Source organism: Leuciscus leuciscus (genome assembly GCF_965113295.1).
Source record: "Leuciscus leuciscus genome assembly, chromosome: 18".
In the NCBI taxonomy this organism is placed as follows: domain Eukaryota; kingdom Metazoa; phylum Chordata; class Actinopteri; order Cypriniformes; family Leuciscidae; genus Leuciscus; species Leuciscus leuciscus.
In genome coordinates, this window is record NC_138742.1 from 16,410,579 (window position 1) to 16,429,977 (window position 19,399).

Sequence of the window (19,399 nt, forward strand, 5' to 3'; positions counted from 1 at the left end):
ATATATATATATATATATATATATAAATTTTTATTTTTATTTTTTTTAAATGTCAATGTTCTTTTGAACTTTTATTCATCAAAGAATCCTAAAAATTTTTTATCACAGTTTCCACAAAAATATTAAGCAACACAACTGTTTTCAACATTGATAATAATACGAAATGTTTCTTGAGCACATTAGACTGAAGACTGGAGTAATGGAATACTCAGCTTTGTCCTCTTAGGAATAAATTACATTTTCTAAATAGAAACATTTGTTTTAAAATGTAATAGTATTTTATAATATTACGGTTTTTACCAAATAAGTGCAGCCTTGAGCATAAGTGACTAAAGCATTTATACATTTTACCAACCCCAAATTTTTAAAAGGTAGGGTATATATAGTAAATAAAGTAGTTGCACAGACTTTAGTCAGACTCAGTATTTACCATGCATTTTTATTGTTTGGAAAACAGCAGCTTTGGCATTTTAATAAGTTTAACTCATTTTGCTTTCCACAGAGCAAAGTCAAGAGTTTTGAGGGGTATGAGGGAGGATAGATGATGTATAAATGGGTGACGTAAATAATAATCAGGAGCATCAGTTTAAATGAGCATGATGCTTCGGCAAAGAGGAACAACATTAGTCATGAGCAGAAGCAAATTCTGATTATTTTGAGAAGAAGCCCTTATAATAACTCTTTTGATGTAAAAGTGCAGTGTCATCTTCCTTTTTTCTTTTTTTGGGGCTCTTTCTTTTCTGTCCCCACAGTGTGGAGGGAGTATGGCTCAGCCAATTGAATCTTGGACATCTTTAGGTTGGAACTCATAACTTTGTCTGTCTGCCAGCCTTGAGTTCCAAGTCTTTGTGTGGGGTTTGAGCCTTTGCTCAGGGCTGGTGTAGACAATGACATGACAGCACTTCTCACCGGTTGTGGAGGCACTTTAAGGTTGGATATCACTGCAGGTTGATGCCAGCTGCACTTGCTGAGATGCAACTCCACACGTGCACGGACAGGTCTGGACTGGTATGGTCGAGGCTGGTTTGTTTCTTGAGTTTTGGATGTTGCAACCTGTGATATAGCTGCTACTGTTGAATGTTGTTTCATTGGTAACTCCACAGGCTGCTGTGAAGGTGGGCTGGTACTGGACAAAACAGTGGAAGAGTGGACGGCGGTGGATGGGAAAGGAAATTTGGCTTGAGTTTCAGAACACTTGCTGTACCTCTTAGTTGATTTCCCTGTTTGTGTTTCTAAGGCAACAGTTTTATCTGTGTTATCGTGGGTGGAGCAGCTCTTCGGGTGGAGGGTCAAGAAGGGCCCGGTGGTTTTGTTTTGCCTCTGTTTGGTTATGGCTGCAGTCTCACCACCATACAGCAATTTAAACTCTCTTCGACTGTTTAGTGGAAGCAGTTTCAGTCCACAGCAAGACTTATTAAAGATTTCCAAAGAAAGGTCTGAAATGAAAGGATATCACATCTACAACACGTGTTGTCACATATTTTTTTAATCATGTATCATCAGAAGCAATTTTCACAGCTTTCACACATTATTTTAACAAACTAGAACAACTTTTTTTTTAGCTCATTAAGAATGGCATGAAATTTCACACTGTTGATACATTGTATTTTAAAACACATTTGTTTGCACATAATTGTCTGAATATGAATGTTTGGATTAAATATATTTAATGCATTCTGAGTGATTATTTAGTGAAACAAATAGCTCACCAAGTGTCTCAGTGACTGTCCGCGGTATCACATCTTTCAGTACTTCACAGTTAGTATGCAGGGCAGGGTTACAGTTCATCTCGAGCAACCAGACCTGCCCAAAACAACCACCACATCACAATCAAGACTTCTCAGGTTACAAAGTTACAAACAAGATCTTTTCTTAAGGTGACCATAATTCTGTAAGGAAAACATTTTGTTGTCGACAGTGTAGACTGGAGTAATGATGCTGAAAATTCAGCTTTGCATCACAGAAATAAATTATATTTGAAAGTATATAAAATAGAAAACCATTAATTTAAATTGTAATAATTTTTCACAATATTACAGTTTTTTCTGTATTTTTGATCAAATACATTCAAATAATTCGTTTACATGTCACCCTTTGTCCTTATGAGTACCAACAAAAACCCTGCAACACATTACAGTTTACTTTCTGAGACACACTTTTAACAGTAGATGGCAGTCTTACCCTACTCAAATTGCTATACTCATTTTACAGTAAAATATGTAAATGAATATATCGACTAAACCACAAATATGAACAACAAACATTTTTTTTTTTCTTGTGATCAGTGCAGAGGAAACAGTATGACAAGATTAAACACTGACACTGAGTGTGAAACACGTACACATCTCACTGAGGAAGAAATGTTCAGTGTAAATATTTCAATGCAAGGCTTTTAAGGTACTGTTATAGTCTTATTTTATAAGTATGCTGTGTAATATCTTCCGATATAAATGTTGTTGGTTGTTATGTGTGAATCCATGATCTGGTAACCTGGAGACCAGAATGTGCCTGGCCTGGGAACGCATGTTTACGCTGACAGTACACGGGTTGCCTGGCAACTGCTTGGCAGGGATTGAATTTAGGATGCTCCATAGGGGGACAAAACTGGCCTCTGAACATCATGTTTCCAGAGAATCATGCCAGCATTAAAAACTGTATCATAATTGTCTTGAAGAAACTAAAGAGGATTAGATTACAGAAGAGATAAATAAAGACTTTATGTTTGTAATGCGTCTTAGCACATTCGGTGGATAATTCTAAAACTAATCTCCTGTGTCTGACTCCGTTAAGCCTGTCAGGCTTCCAACACACACACATTTCCATTCTTGAAGTCCCTATAATAAACACTCTTTGTGTCTCACCTTGAAATCCTCATCAATCATGAAGTCACAGCCAATTAGGTCAAAGTAACCAAGTTTGCAGTCCAGCTTGCCTTTGACAGCTTGAAAGCACTGCATGATGACAGTTTGCATCCTTTTCTGCAGAATGACAAAACATTTAGTTTAGTTACTGAAAGCTCAAATGAAATGTTGTTCCTCTGTTTTAGAGTTCATATTCACCTGTCAAAAATAAAATTTTGTTTTGAGCTCCGAGATAAAATACTGCCTTTAATTTACCACATCTTTATTTTCCTATTCAGTTTCATCTTTCTCAATAAATTTGATGAGCTTCCCTTTTAATATTTCATCTACTCCCAAAACCATTGTTACCATGACAACAGGACATCTGCATCCTTTCAAGTAGTTTGAATAAATCTACATGCAGTCAGTACTTTGAAAGATAGCCTACATGTAGATCTTCCTACTAAATCAGGTTAACAGATATTTTCACTTGATCTTTTTGATTATCACTTATTATATAAATCTATAGAAATATTTTAAGGATATTGCCTCTTTGATGTGTGAAAAAAGATCAAACTCACTGCGAAAGGACCCAGAGCCCAATCTTTGGGCAGACCCTTTGGCAGCATGTATGTCTCATTAATGTATGTATTGAAGCGCTCCATGGACCAAACGGTCTCCTCTTTTAGCAGGCTGTAGAGAGGGTTTTGCTTCTGCATGTACTGCAACAAAGGACAAATTGTAGTATCGTAAAGCCTAAAAACAAGCATATAGATATTAACATTAATTAGTCTTTTAAATAAACACATTGCCTTACTTGATTGGTCAGGTGGGCCGTGATATTGTCAGAGTTGGGGTCGTAAAGGTTACATGTCAATCGGACATAACCATGGCGAAAAAACACCATGTATGGAGAGGTGCAAGCAATTAGAAAGTATGACCGCACATCAAATTTCCGGCCCTTTAGAAGCAAAGGGTTCTCGATGTACCTTAAAATAATCAGAAGAACATTTATTTGTACTGATTAAGGTTACGCTTTTTAAAAATGCATTCCAGTATACTCAGTTTAACATGAATATGTATCAGGTATTTATTAATAATTTAATAAATAATATTTAATAAATATACATTTAATTATTATATATTCAAAGATTTAATATTTATTTATTTACTAATTATTGTGTTAATTTTGTGCATCCTTTACTACAGTGGCAAATTGCTTGCCATGCTGTTCTAACCATGGTAGGTATGTATACGTATATGCCACGTTCGACTGCTCCACACACGTCGATGTGTCCGCCATCTTGGAACGGTCAACGTGTCGTTACTCACAGTAAAAATCATTGAGTTTTCCAAGATGCCACAGCATTACGAAGCCTCAGCCGAGATTTAAAGGTAGGGAAGGCAATTTCGGAGAGGCTAGCAATAGCAAGCTAGCTTTAAAAGCATGAGATCCCACCCTCCCTTCAGAGTGTCTCCAAAGCCACGCCTCCTTCAAAACACATGAACGCGTCGCGCACAGAAGAGTCTGCAAAACATCACGAGAGACTGTGTTAAATAACCTCATGTCTCCAAGCACATGACATTACAATAACAATGAGCGTTGTAAACAACTTACAGAGCTCTTACTTTTACCACCTGACTGCTGCAGTTTCATTTCGGCATTGATAGTGTTGATAGAAACACAAAAATTCGAGTCTGAGGACGTGAACAGATCCGGGTAGAAAGTCACGGTGAGCGTTCCAATATGGCGGATGGCTTATAGAAATATTTATGTCTAAGTGGTCCATAGAAACAGTCGCTAATGAAGCATATATATAGCTACATTTCTAACAACCTCAATAATAAAATAATAGTCTTTGCAGTTTCGCCGAGCTAGCATAACAGAAACTAGCCCTGATCACAGCCTCCCGGCAGAGTACAAGATGCACGTTAGCTTACTCTGTGGCACAACTACTGTATTTTGTAATGTTGCCTGATTTCTGACTTAAAAAATAGCATGTAGACATCAAGCTGTTTTTGATTGATACCTGTGGCGTTGTCCATGAATTTTAGCAGGATTATAGGACACTAAGGCCATGATTCACAGCATGATTACATATAATTAAAACATGTGATCTTTTAAAATTGTCAGCTATACTTACCGTTGGACAATCAGAGCTTGTGGCGAATTGAAAGGCGACTTCCTGTTCTTCTCTATTGTGTTCTGCAGTCGTTCTCTGAATGCTGTGATGTCTTCTGGCATCCGCAGTAGAAAAATACCACGGCCCTGATTAAGGCCTGTCGGCTTGCAGATCCACATTCTGGATTTATCATTGCATATTCCTAAAGGCCACATCAATTTTACATTCATTAGACTCTCACTGATGATGAAGTACTGAAGATATGGTTTCAACAGTATATCTTTATCTACTGTTTCTGTCTGTATCTCTATAACACGTAGTCGTGCCTTCAAAGTAAGCTTCTCTCTCATCCTTCATATCCATACGGAAAGTGACAGGAAAGAAGTCCTCAAGCTTCATCCTCCTGCAACATGTAAAAATATTGTATATGTAAATGCGGCAGTTAGATAAAAGAAGAATATTTCAGTGGTAACATATAGTAAAGTAAACATGACTGATATTCTGAAAATGCTATCAAAGATTTGTGTAACTGGTACTATCAAAAAGTAAATTCATTTTTAACCTGTTTCCACATCCATAATTAACCTTGCTGCTGACTCTGTCATACTCCCGTAGGCTGTTCAGAAGGCCAATCTTAGTGGTCAAGACCTTATTATTGGGTATCTGGTAAAGCAATTGGCCACCTGTAAGGAAATAAAACAGACAAAGTGTAGAATGTTTTGTTTATGATTGCTGTGATCTTGACATAATGAAACGTAGATCACCTGCTTTGAAGCCGTTGTAGGTAGCAGGTGATTTAGTTTCACACCACTTGAGCTTGTAGTCCGTCCTGGTTTTGTCAAATATGCGCTGCCAGCCTCGACCCTCACAATATGAAACAACTCTAAATATCAGATCAAACCAAGATATCATGTTTGAAAGGATTTAAAAATGGTGTGATAGATTCTCAAGAAGTGGAAAATCTGTCTATTTCTTTATTTATCATAAGCCACTGGTATGTATATATATTGATTATATGGTTGTAGGCCTCTCAAGGACCCAATCCAAACTAAAGGCCAAAGAAAGACCAAGAAAAACACCAAAACTGCAGTGTCCACACTTCATTTAGTCAAATTGAACTGATTTCTGCAAATCATGTATAACACATGACAAATCACACACTATATTCCATCCAAAACACCCTGGTCAAAGGTTTTTTATATACTCACATGGAGGCCCCATTGCTCCCCCCAAAGAAGAAGAAGGGTCCGGGGCCCCGTGGATCTTCAGGCCGCTTGTCTCTGTCCTCAACAAATGAGTTGCTCACTGAACCTTTACATACACAAAGAAATACAAACTAAGTGAACTTCAGTTTCTAAACAATTAAAAATAATACATGGGCTATATTTTACATTATTTATCGAGACATACAATGAAAAGATGGTTGGAAAATTGGCAATGACCCTTGTAAGAATGGTGAGTGTCATAACGTGCGTCAGTTGGGGGCGGATCAGAGTTGGACTAGTGGGAGACACCTGATCCAACAAAGTGTTAAATTAATCTCACCTCCTTTTCCTGACCCGCGAGTGCACGTCTGACTAGACTTAACCCTGTATCATGTTGTCTAGTTTGTTTGTTGGCACTGAGCCATTTTACAGAAGTCATTCTACAAGTACTGTGGCCTCTTTATATATTTTTGTTTTAGAACCTATCAATACTACCAGTATATTAAACACTGTTAAAGGGAAAAAATCACTGTTAAAAAACAAAATACTGTTTATTCATGAATGGATCTATCAAAAATATCCCATCCAAAACAACTTGGTTAAAAGGTTTTTATTCTGAACCATTATTACTTTTTTCAATTTAATGATTTATTGGTATAATAATAATGCTAATGACAATGGTAACAACAATTATAATTATTGTATCATAATTAAAATAAAATACTGCGTTAGGTATAATGTTTTACTTATTAACAAGTTGTAGATATAAATAAATGTTTTGACTTCATATCACTAAATGGCATTTTTGACTGGATATGTTTCAAAACGTATCAATACTAACAACAATACTACAGTATATTCAAATTAGTTACATTTGTTTTTATGTAAATTATTAAACAGAAGTATTATTACTTTTCCACTGATCTCAAGCATTAGATATTTCAAAAGCATTGAAATTAATTTTTATAATAATATTTATTTTAAAATATATTATTATTATTATTAATAAAAAAATTATACTTATTAAAATTATAATTACGGCAAATATTAATTATAAGACTGCATTCCAAGTGTTTTATAGGAGGTATCTTTTCCTTATTAAACAAGTGATAGATAAAAATAATTGAATAATACTTATAATGTATTTATTTAAGATTCCAGTCATATCAGTAACCTAAAAGCATTTTTCTTTTATGTGGAGTTTGTCACCTCATGGGAGCAGCCATGTTATGATCAGCCAGATACTAACGTTACTCACTGTATCCCCTTATTACCAGACAACATTTGCTCATTGAATGAATGAATTTAATAGTGCAGTGACATCTAAAATAAGTAATGAAAGTAAAGTAATAAACAAACTGCAGTACAGAATCTATGACATCTAAACATCTCCATCCATCTATATATTATATTAAAAAAAACACAAATAATCTCACACACCTGGCGGGACTGCATCCAGATGTTTTACTCTGTGCATCTGAGCGGCCCGTCTCCTTATCTCCTTGCTCTTCTCCTTCTGCCTTTCAGCCTCATTCACATGTTGTGGCACCACAACCTCTGCCCCAGCGTTTAGCTGGCTGCCCTTCTCCTCCTCGTCTGATTGGCCCAGGCCGCTCATCGTCTGCTGTGTGTATCCACGGACATGCTGTGTGTCCTGTCTCTGTCCAGCACCTGGTTCTTCTCTGTGCTGACGGGGCTCAACCCGGCTCTCAGATGACATCACGGTCACTCCCCCCTACCAGCCCAGATCTATGGAGAAGAAAAGGGATTTGCCCAGCAGTGCCCGACTGACCTCTGTAGAGCCAGTGATCCAGAAAACAGCAACATCAGATATGCTTGGCTACGTTTCAACTTGGTATTTATTGGTCGCTGGAATTGCTTGAGAAAATAACCTTGAAACTGCTGTAACGTTAGGCTACCAAAGAACGATTTGAGCGGTAACACTTATTTTGGCAAAACAATACATTGATTTTTATGATTTTCAACACATACGATTAAAAAATGGAGAAAACACATTACATATAACCAAGGAAAAATGTTTAAATACTGCTTTTTAGCAACGGTGGATTAGCTTAGCAGCTACTTTGAATTTAGTAAATACATTTTTTATTCAACTTACTGTGATTTTGGAGATTACAAAATGTTTATTGTTCCGTTCCTCTTTTAAAAAGTTGCTGTCTCCATTTGGAACATCTAAACTGGTTGTGATTTAATGATATGGCAGCAAACATTGTTTATTCAGTCCATGTACTTAAGAGACTTTTGGAGCATGCTAACTCAAACTAGCCAGGCCAATGTAAACAACTGCTTGTTACCTAGGAAATGGGTGTCTTAGCAACAGCTACTACTGGAGGCTAGAATCTCAGAACAAAAGAATCACTCCAGGAAATGATTCTCAGTGTTTCCAACCGAACACCATTCATTATTAATCGTCTTAAAGATTACTGTTTTGACATTACAGTAATGTGAGAGCGCATTTTCAACCACAATGAATGGTGTGCACTGATGCTGTTTATTTGATCTCTTTTAAGCTATTGTGTTCAATTAGGTGTAAAACATGGAAATTGGAGCTAATATTGATTTCAAAATGGATCAATGTCCCATAAAAAGATATTAGACAATGGTTTTAATTGCTCAGCTTATTGAGGCCTATTTGTCTCTGTATGTTTTTTTTCTTCAGGATTGTGTTGTCATGAACATAACACAAAGGTAAAACGTCAAACAAAGAACAAAACCTCAATAAATATCAAGCCCAAACACACCTGTCTCTATGCAGTTACCTTAATAAGAAAGAAAGACGCTAAACAGACTTATTGAAATTCTAATTGTGTGTAACCATATTATGTTGCATTAGACAACACATGTTTGATCTGTATTTGCACAGTCAAGTACTGTAATGCTTCTCTTTAACTTTTCCATTTTTGTTACATAACTACATAATATGTGATAATCTTAATTTACTTCAGTGACATGGACATTTTCTTTGTAATTTTACATTGTAAAGTTACTTTGTTTAAAATGTTTCAAAATTCTAAAACTGTCAGTTTATTTCCGGGTTTAAATTAGATTTTGAATCCCTCATTTTCAGTGTGGACTGAGAGATTTGAACCTCCATTTATGTATTTTAATCATGTGAATGCAGATATTTTTTCATGTTTTAGATGCGGAGGTGCTAGTCAGTTCCCACATATACTACATTTCAGAGTGTCTCCTAGAAAGTGTGAAAATTACTGCTCTTCATAACAACCGACTCTGTAAGACACACCCAGACACCAGTGGCAGTTAACTGTAATCCCACTCCTGACACTCATTTAGCTTAAACCAGCTTCCACACAATCCCAATAGTTTCTGGTCTTGCTCATTGAGTAGAGTTAATCCAGTGTGATTAAGAATTCATGGAGGGAAGGAACTGATCCTAAACCACACATATATATGAATGTGTGTGTGTGTGTGTGTGTGTGTGTGTAATGTACATAATGACAATTTTATTTTTTAGCAGAATAAGAACTCATCCCAGGCATAAAGAAGTTATAAATCAATGTTTAAACTTTCCAAAGAAAATGCGACCCATGTTTCTCTGTGCAAAAAATAGGGTAGCCTATATTATGAGGGTCAATGAATACAAATATTAATTTTCAATTTTTTTTATTTCAATTAATTTTCTAATTTGTAATATTATAGAAACAAAACGATTGTGTAAAGAGCAAAACATTACATTTTGCATCACATTGTGTTGGATTGTGTCTTTTACTCAAAGCTACAAGCTCTTAATGCAGTGGCTTCATGTCATCAGATGTGGCTTGTAGTCATGTACAGTATGTGAGTACATTGCTGGTTTCAGCCACACCTTGCCAGTAGGCTGCAATCTGATAGACGCTGTGTACAGAGCGCTGTGTAGGTGGACAAAGAAAACAGGTTTGTTTTACAGCCATGTAACTCCCCTGGTTCACCATCTGCTTATGACTATGTGTGTGAGAGAGCGAGAGAGAGAGAGAGAGACTGTATATCTGTTTTTGTGGACTGTCCTATTCCTCATCTTTGCCACAAACCAGGAAGTAGCCTACTGAAGTCGTTTATATGCATGTAGTTTTTGAAGAAAAAAAGTCAGTTTTTTGGGGGGTCTCACCATAACTTTGAGACACAATTGAGTGTGGAGGAGTGGACAGGAAAAACAATGCATTTTCATGCTGTTCACAGTTGGTGAAAGACTGATGTCATCTTATTGTCATCATGCTGTGCCATCATTCCTTGTTTCTCAGTCACCAGAACCTGACAAACTGCTGTATTAGTGAAGCAAATGAGGGGTGACGTTGTTCTTTTGTACAAGGAGGAGCATTAATGAAATAAAATAAATAAAGGTAAAGAGGCCCAAAGTTTAATCTTACGAAGCACAGAACAGTCTCTCTCCAGCAGCTAGATGTATAACAAACTCTCAAGTTTCTCAGAATGATCTAAATAACTGAGAATGGGTGGTTAGAGTTGTGGTAAAAACCCTTTGCAAACGAATCGGGGAGTTTCCTATCAGCGTGACTACTACTTTTCCTAAAGGTACTGTATGTCACAGCCGTTTAAACACGTGTTCATCTTGACAGCCCATTCCACTTCATTGGCAATCCTAGGTTAATCTCACCCTCTGTTGGTTGGAATCTAGTTTGGCTACATCTGACATGCACAGACCAGTGCTGGAATTCTCCAGTGTTTCCGGCAATGTGGAATTCTCTTGTGATGTCACGCGATGACAGGATCTCTTTCTGTTTTCACTTGACGCATTTAACTCACTTTAATGTTCATAGACACTTTGTTGTTTTACATTGTATCCACTTTTATAATAATGTTCAAACAAACATGAATTTGTCACATTTCTTTCCTTGATTATCCAAGTATCTGTTGGTTAAATAGTTAAAATGCTGATATACTGTCTATACTATATAAGCAAGTTGTAGGTGTAACTTACTTTATAGTAACCTTTGCAACTTTAAAAAAATTTATCTAATTGAAAGCACTTGACAACGTTTCAGATCCTGTCTGGATGTATATCATCCATTAACTATAAATTATAATTCTGGATTGCACTCAAAAGGATCTCTCCCTAAACCCACGTGACTTCACAAAAATGCAATTACTCTGGAAATTTGCATTAACAACTGCTTTCAAAATTCATCATAATAAGAAATGTTTCTTAAACACCAAATCAGCTTATTATATTATATATATATATATAGTTTTTTTTATTGTACTATTTTTGATCAAATAATTTCAGCCTTGACAAGCATAAGAGACTTCTTTGAAAAACAAATCATAATCCTGAACAGGGTTATTTTTAGTTGCTGTATTACTACTATAACTGATCACAAAATATATATAAGGCAACATTAGTGTTCACACCAAAGCTGCAGTTTTGTCATTGATGCTTTAAATGTCTACGTTTTTTAAAGCAGGATGGATTCTGATTGGCTGTCAATGTTTTTATTTTTCACCAGCTGGAAAAAAGAAATTCTGAAAGCATCGTTTCTCTGTGACGTTATCATTATAATTGTGATGTGGACTCTGCTATTCTTTTCGTCCTTAGTGTGAATGGGCCTTTATACTAACAACTGACAAAAGATAACCATTTATTTCATAAAAGAGTTGGGTGCCAAATGCTGCATTATAGCAGCAGACAAAACCGTCCGTGACAGACTAATATTTCAGAGATAACAGAAATAGCAAATAAAAGGCCATTGTGTTGGTTTTGTATTTGAACTTTATTGAGCCATTGTGTCAGTTTACATTTGAACTTCAAGGAATCATTCATATATTCACTCACGGTAGTTTGCGTTTGAGTACATAGGTGCATGAAGGTAAAAAGCTCTTTTACATATCATTGTCATGGTGTCCTTGCACCTCAGTACGACAGGGGCCTCACTGGCAGTGTGCTTTCCACAGCAACACAATGAGGTCCTGGCAGAACAGGGCAAATTGAGGTAGTTAAAAAGGAGCTCTGTTCACATGTAACTGGATCTTGCTTTGCTCTGAGGCCAGGCATTCCGGTCGACCCACTGAGGAGTCACATGAACACAATGACCAAGCCAGCAGCAGAGCCAGACCCAGATTTACATACACCTTACCTGACCGCTGAATACATGCCTGACTGACCTGATAGAATCAAAAGAAATGTCTCAGACACACTCAATTGAAGTCTGAACTGTTTTCATTATTTCTGTACCTTTCAACACACTTTAATTGATGCAGTTTTCACTTTTGTTGCTCCAATCCACATATTTGAAAATCAGCACGGTTAGTTGGAAAGAAACTAGACAACATACCATTAGTGAACACTGTGAGCTTTTTTCCCATGTGGAATTTAGTTACCATGGTGACATTGGAGGATCGTTGTGTTGGGTAATCAGCAGCAAGTGACAAAAATCATTTTATAATTTACATTTCTGAAATAGTTTTTTTTCTTAGCCTACACTCTGATTTAATGTGGATACTAGCCTCCATCTACAGTCTCAGTTTACAGTATGTATCAGAAGAATTTTGATGTAATCGCATGAAACATCTATATACACCGAGCAAAAACATAAAATATACATAAAAGTGCATGTCCCAGATATCTTTCCTGCCAGTGCCAAATTACTTTACTTGCAGGGTTTGTTGCAGAAACTTTGACTCATAACACATGGAAGAGAATTGCAAAATACCAGTCTTCCAGTGTAGGATTCACAGTTTCTTATAAAATTACATATATAGCATAAATATAAAAAATATGGCCCATTAATAACAAATGTGAAGACTGTTGGGAGTTATAGCTCTGGTTTGCATCATAACGATGAAACTCTGCATGCGTCTTGATAAAAGTTACCATGACAGTATCTTAATTTGCATATGTAGATAGGAAAATGATAGATTTTCCACATCCTTCTTTCAAGCACACTGAAGTTATTCTTTCAAGAGGGAAAAGATGACATTAGCGTGTGATGGACGGCATTACCAGACAGTATTAGACACAAATTATTAGATCTAACCATGTCTGGTAAGACGCCTATCAACAGGCCTGGCTCTGTGACACCTGATAAAGAGGAAATTGTGTTAACTTACATAAAAATAGAATATGAAACGTACAGAAAAGCACTCAGTTTCGCTTATGCCATAAAACTATTTTGTTAAAACAAACATACAGCCAACCTGCGTGTATTTCAAAAGGCCTAAGGGACTGTAGATGACGCAGTTATGTAAATACGGGCAGTAAAAACACAAAAAAGGGGGATGGTGATTGACAAACGAGTTCATTTTAGACATACATACATACATACATACATACATACATAAGTGAAGAATAAAAAAGTACCCCATTCAAGCAAATATAGGTGTGGTTCAGTATTTGCGCGTCAATTCACCCACCTTAAACAAACATTCAGTACTTAAGCAACTATACAACCATTTCTTCTTCCCAACCATCATTAATGACATAATGAAGGAAACAGGACTTTCTGTACCCTAAACAAGTGGCAAAGGTCATTATGGTTTAGGATTTACGTGTACAGAAAATTTCCCTGTAATGTAAATTAAATTACTCAAAGTAAAGCTCCTCATAAAAGATACTCATAAAGATACTCTACCACTGAATGACATGTTTAACATGGACATTTGCCAAGATGATTTTCTGTGGGAAAATATATAGTCAGGGATAAAAGAAAGAGAGGGGGACTAGGAAGAGGAGGAGTTGAGGATGTCATTATGTCTATTTTTATCAGGATGGTTACGCTGAGCTCATGTGTCAGTTGCAGGATGTGCCACGCAGGTTAAACGAGCTGGACCAATCACGGCTCGCCTGCTATCACAAAAGCCACACTCAACATAAGAGGGGGGGAGGGGACTACGAAACTTTCAGCAGGTCTGGTTTAACCGACTGGTATTCTTTAACTAAGGCTGGGTGCGGTTCAGACGTCTGAAACACAAAATGGGACAACGTCAAAAAAAGAAGAAAAAGAAACAAAGCCCCTTCAAGTCATTTATTAAGATCATTTCTAAAGACTTTTCATGCAAAGGGTCATCTCTTTATGCAACATTTTGAACTTTCTAACTGCTGATACTTTAACTTTGAGCGTTGCTTCTAAATTTGTAATTGTAATAGAATTAAATATATAGTTTTGTGTACTAAACAATGTGCTAGTTGTTTTCACACTATTAAAAAAACTGTCTAAAAGGCATTTTCTAGGACAGTGTAGTTAAGACCACACCAGGAAGTGCAGATAGTTCGTTATGGTTTCTGTGGAAACGTGGCCTATACGCATTAAGCAAACTGTCAAACAAACACATGCCCTCATGTGGCTCTCTCATCCTAACAGTGGAAATAAAGACAAAACAAGTGCTGTCAAACATTGTGATAAGAATTGCTGACATAAAGATAATACAGCCTTTCCCTCTGTAGCTTCATCATGTCACATACAAGCACATGTATAGTCAAGTTGCATGTAGACTAATATCATTATGTGAACTAACACAAGCACTTCCCCTTGAAGTAATGAGGTCACCCAACAAACATCGTTACCAGACAGTGTTAGAAAACAGATACACAGTCCAGCACTGTCCGGTAAGATGGCTGCTAAGTGCCAGCGATGAGTGCTAATATTTCCAGGGCGCTGATAGAAAAATTTCTGTATCTGAAGTTCGTGGACAGCCATCATCATCATTACCAGGCAGTATTAGAAAAAGTAATGAAATCCAATGCTGCCTCGTAAGATGGAGAAGACTACCCAAATCAATCTTAACAAGTGACAAACATCTCAGTCCAGTGAAATATATCAAATGCTATCATCAGAAACACTCCAAAACATAATGTTAACAGTATTATAAGCATCCAATTCTTTGTGTCGTTTAAAATCGGATTGTAATGGCATAAGTTGGGGAGTCAACCACAGAAACTATGTAGTATCAACACGGCTTGATAACAGCTCTGACTCAGTCAACTGTCCCAGACAAAGGGGTATGCCAGCAAAATAACCTGCTCAAAAACAGGTAGAGCTAGTATGGCGCATGGCTTTGTTCATCTAAAAAACTGCAGCTGAAGTGCAGAGTGGGCCACTAAGACAGTTAATAATTGCCCAAACCTGTTCTGACTGGTCTGATTTGACATCATGGCCAGGCTGGGAGGGCTGTTCGCTTTAACAATATAATGTAGAGGGGAAAAAAATATGCATCTCTGCTAAACGGCGCCCCCCCACCCAAACCTAACCCTTTTGCGTTGAAAGCAACAAAGGCCTGACTGGGTGGCGTCGAAAGATTCGCTCATCCTCACAGTCCATACAAACCTAAAACCCCAGTTGTCTTATTAAGATAAACAGAATTACAGCGAGTGTGGGAAGGGTTGACTATTGCTAATGTGTAGTGATAACAGCAAGCTGGAATGTTGTTCCGGACTGACCTGCGACCAAATTCGGCATTGAGAAGGTCGATCTAGACACTTCCTGTTTACTGAGTAACGTTTGTAGCACACAAAGTGAGAAACACCATCTTTAGCATACTGATACACACATGTTTTCTGTCACAAATGGCTAAATATCGGACAAAGGTGGCGAAATTAATTACTGATCTGATTTGAATAATAAGATACAAGTAGACTAGATCTAAAACATACTTTTTTATGACTGCGAAGTCATAGATGTAGTTTTCAAATACCTTATTATAACCGTTAAAGTAGAAGAACAAACACAAAATCATACTAATTATTCAAAACAATTACCACAAAGCAAAAAACGGTTGAAGAATTGTGACAAAGAACTACATTTGTAGATCTCGTGAGAAAAAGAGAAATGAACAGAGCAATGAGGGGGAGCAGAAAAAAGAGAATGGGAGGGAAAGATAGAAAGAGAGCGAGTGCAAACTTAAGGGTTAGAGAGAGAGGCTGTAACCTTACCGTCGTGAAAGGGACCCTGGTAAAGTAACAAAAAAAAAAGCAAGTAAGGGGGGAAAAGAAAGACAAAAAAATCTCAAATTTCCAGCAGGTGCCTGAAAAGGTTTCAGCTTCCTCTTGCTCAGTCAGGACCCATGCAATGAAAAGCCCAAGCAGACCTGCTCTCCCAGACCGCAGCCTCTATTTGGTTAATCATCAGCATTATAAACCAGTGCAGCAGGCCTTCTGAGAAAGAAAGAAAGAAAGAGGAAGAGAAGAAGAGAGAGAGGGAAAAGAGAATAAGTCAGAAGCAGAAAACGTTTTAAGCACATACTTGAGGGTTCTCGTCTATCGTCACTGTCCTCCTGGTAGAATAAGTGTCCCCTGTTCTGTTTTTCTCTATCTTTCCCTCACATTTCAGCTGCCGTCAGGTGCAGGTTTAACTTTTCCTGGCTGTCTGCACTGGTCTCTGGGTTGAGAGTGAGGTGTGATCAGGTAACCCTGCCCTCCTGGTTGGAATGTGACTCCATACTGAAATGGACAACCTGAGGGGTAAACTAGGCTTGGCCTTAATCAATAGTTTGTGAAGAACAAAGACGAGGAAACCCTAAACCTTACTTAAAGGCGGGCCTCGCTCTGACGACTCTAATTGCTCTTCAGGTTTAAATGGACGTGTTGTTTCCTACGATGTGCATGTAACGAGAGAAATATGTAGTAGATTTATTCCTTTTCTGTTTTATAAGGCATGTTTCCTTGCTCAAAATGTTTTTCTTAAGTTTGAATGGGAATAGGAAGTGGATGAGGGTAATTTGCATATCAGGAATAGGTGGTAATTTCCCCTGTCATCCAGAATTTCCAGAGAACCCCGTTTCATTTTTCAGCATAATTATGTTAAACATGTTAACAACCTCCTAAAAAAAATTCTAAAAAAAGATGCGCACCTGCTAATAGATGGCCTCCCATGAAAATACTGAATGTGCACTGTGGCAGATTGCTGCTCTTAAGTACACAAGTTCAATGTGCCGCACTTCCGTGACCTCTCACCCACGCGCGGTAATTAATACGCCATTTTCTTCCCTCACACGGAGGAACAAACACTACAGCAAGAACCGCTGCCCACTTCCAGCACTAACGGCTCTGTGATAAAGGCTTCATCGGCCTCCAAACATGGAGATCTGTTACCTTTGCACATTGTCCCAGGTAGAGCTTAACTCTCATAATGCTCTGGCTAGGTTATAGAACTGTGACAAATGACTCATTCAGATGAGGGAATGAAACAGACTCATTTTCTTCCAACCACCAATCAAAACCCTCCACCTCACTGTGCATCCATTGTGCTGCCTAGCCGACATTTTCTTTCCACCGCAGACAAGCTCTTTTAAAATACATTTATCAGCAATAATGAAATGACTGGACAACATAAGCCTGCCTTTAGAAACAATATCAAGATTGTGTCAAGTCAATACAGGACTTATTATTAATCTAAAGCAGCGATCGTGACTATCAAGAAAGAAGGATAAAAGAGCAGACGACAGCTTAGTGCGTATAAGCTAATAGCCACTTGTTTGCTTTTCGCACCAGAAGCTGACAAAACAGCAATCATCGTCTCGCTTCCTCTGAAATCATGCCAAAAAGACATGCAAAGACAAGCCTTACTACAAGCAATTGTAAGAGCAAATACAATTAATCTTCACAACACTTCAATTGATAAAAAAATACAAACTAAATGCTGCTATTTTTGTTAGTTTATCTCTATCAAAAGCTTTAAAAGAGATACAAATATTTTTAATAATGGGAAATAATACAACCTCTTTCTTTATCAACAATGCTTTTCTGTAGGCCTTTTTTGTCAGTGATTATATATTACAGAGCGTCCTATCTAAAGCTATTTTTTTTAGCAAAAGCAGAGAGGGCTCCTAAGCCCCCTCTTTATCCCCTTTGACAAGTCTGGCGGTTTGCCTCTACCTGCCCAAACTGGTTTATCCAGTCAAGGAATGACGGTTTGTGTCTATTGTGCTCCCTTTTTCTTTCTGTTTAAATGGATTGGAATTTGATACAGATTATGAGCACCCCTCAACCAACTAAAAAACATCCCCCTTCCTGTTCTGTCTCACTTGAGTTCTTTACTTTGTACTGTACAAATTGTAAATATAGCTACCAATGACATGGTTTGCTACCAAACAGGAACAAAACTAAGGGTGGGGACAACGAGAGCAAACAAAAACTCAAGCAATCCACGCAATACAAAATGACAGATATAAAAAAGTTAGAGTTTTAAAAAAGTTACCCTTGCGTCCTCGGGACACGATCCACTAAATACGAGAGAGACACCACACTGCGTCAGTTACGCCGCTTCACCAGCATGTCCTTTTCTTCTCTCTTCGGCTGAACGACGCCCTTTAAGATTTTTGCAGCCCGAAAGCCAGGAAGGAGACCATCTTGAGGCGGGAAACCAGATTCCCAACATGACGCTGGGCGTTGAAACTAACAGAGTAGCAAAGCAGGTAAGTCTTTGTCTCAACGAAGACGCTCGTCGCCGGGAGCTCGAGGTGATGCTACCTGTTTAACCTCTTTGAGAAGAGAGACAGAATTTGTAAAGAGCTTGCTTTACATGTAACAGGCCCCCTCCACCCCCACAGGTGCAATTTTCATGCCGCAGCCAATCTCCTTAGCCTGTAGCGCTTGCAGGTGTGTCCCAAACTCCATGATAGGTCAGTCCCGCCCCGGAGGGCCCTCTCTAACCACCTGCCCCCGCCCAACCTGCTTTGTGTATGTTTATGATGTCATCTCTCTTTGAGTGATTGCACCTTCTTTTCCTATTTCAACAGAAATAGTCCATTCATGTTTATTCTAAAACAGACTAAGAATTTCTTTCTCATCCTCTGATACAGACATGCAAGGAGACACAGCCTCTACAACCAGAAAGGGTAAAACCAAGAAGCAACTGGCCTTTGCCCCGTTCATATTCCCACACCCATCGAACTCTAACCTCAGTCCTATAAAACAGACTAAAAGGGAGTTAGATATTATGAGCCGAGGGGACACAGGTAAACTCAGGTTTGTGACACTGTGTCATCAGGCCTTGAGGCATCCGTCTAATGCTTGTCTCCTGCAGGCTGGTGGGCCCCACAACACACTGGGGCTCAACGTAATAGCTGGATTCATTTAAACAATGCAGACTGACTTGATACTAATCCTACGTCTGACAAATGTCAACGAAAGTCAGAAGATGTTGTTACAATGGGCAAATATTGACCCTATTGTTGTGAGAATTCATAGTTATTTAGCATTTTCTCAGGATTTTTTTTGGGGGGTGGGAAGTCAAACTGTTCCCTATGAAAGAGCTGATCAGTTGTA

The 19,399-nt window shown here is 37.8% G+C and overlaps 1 protein-coding gene across 3 annotated transcripts; it reads right to left on the reverse strand.

The window, feature by feature from the left end:
* Window positions 1-49: 49 nt before the first annotated feature.
* On the reverse strand, window positions 50-18,657 carry ttll10 (tubulin tyrosine ligase-like family, member 10). 3 transcript variants are annotated; one of them, XM_082145336.1, is made up of 12 exons: window positions 18,330-18,657; window positions 7,609-7,917; window positions 6,172-6,274; window positions 5,728-5,846; window positions 5,526-5,646; window positions 5,290-5,366; window positions 4,985-5,165; window positions 3,658-3,829; window positions 3,422-3,562; window positions 2,862-2,978; window positions 1,710-1,803; window positions 50-1,436 (listed from the first exon to the last, which is right to left on the reverse strand). In XM_082145336.1, exons 2-12 carry the CDS (start codon window positions 7,886-7,888, stop codon window positions 703-705), a joined length of 2,139 nt encoding a protein of 712 aa, XP_082001462.1. In that variant the 5' UTR covers window positions 7,889-7,917; window positions 18,330-18,657; the 3' UTR covers window positions 50-702. The 3 variants fall into 3 exon arrangements, with proteins under 3 accessions (XP_082001462.1, XP_082001463.1, XP_082001461.1); XM_082145337.1 differs by lacking the exon at window positions 18,330-18,657 and adding an exon at window positions 8,288-9,066; XM_082145335.1 differs by lacking the exon at window positions 18,330-18,657 and adding an exon at window positions 8,288-9,066 and having other exon boundaries at window positions 7,609-7,962.
* Between the last annotated feature and the right edge of the window lie 742 nt (window positions 18,658-19,399).

What these genes read in the sequence shown, in the direction of transcription:
- ttll10 (XM_082145336.1), bottom strand. Translation starts at nt 7,888, where the DNA reads ATGTCATCTGAGAGCCGGGTTGAGCCCCGTCAGCACAGAGAAGAACCA. An exon ending in GAGAGAAGCTTACTTTGAAG is followed by an intron (nt 5,166 to 5,289) that starts GCACGACTACGT and finishes TGTGGCCTTTAG; the next exon opens with GAATATGCAATGATAAATCC. An exon ending in GACAGTCACTGAGACACTTG is followed by an intron (nt 1,437 to 1,709) that starts GTGAGCTATTTG and finishes CTTTCATTTCAG; the next exon opens with ACCTTTCTTTGGAAATCTTT.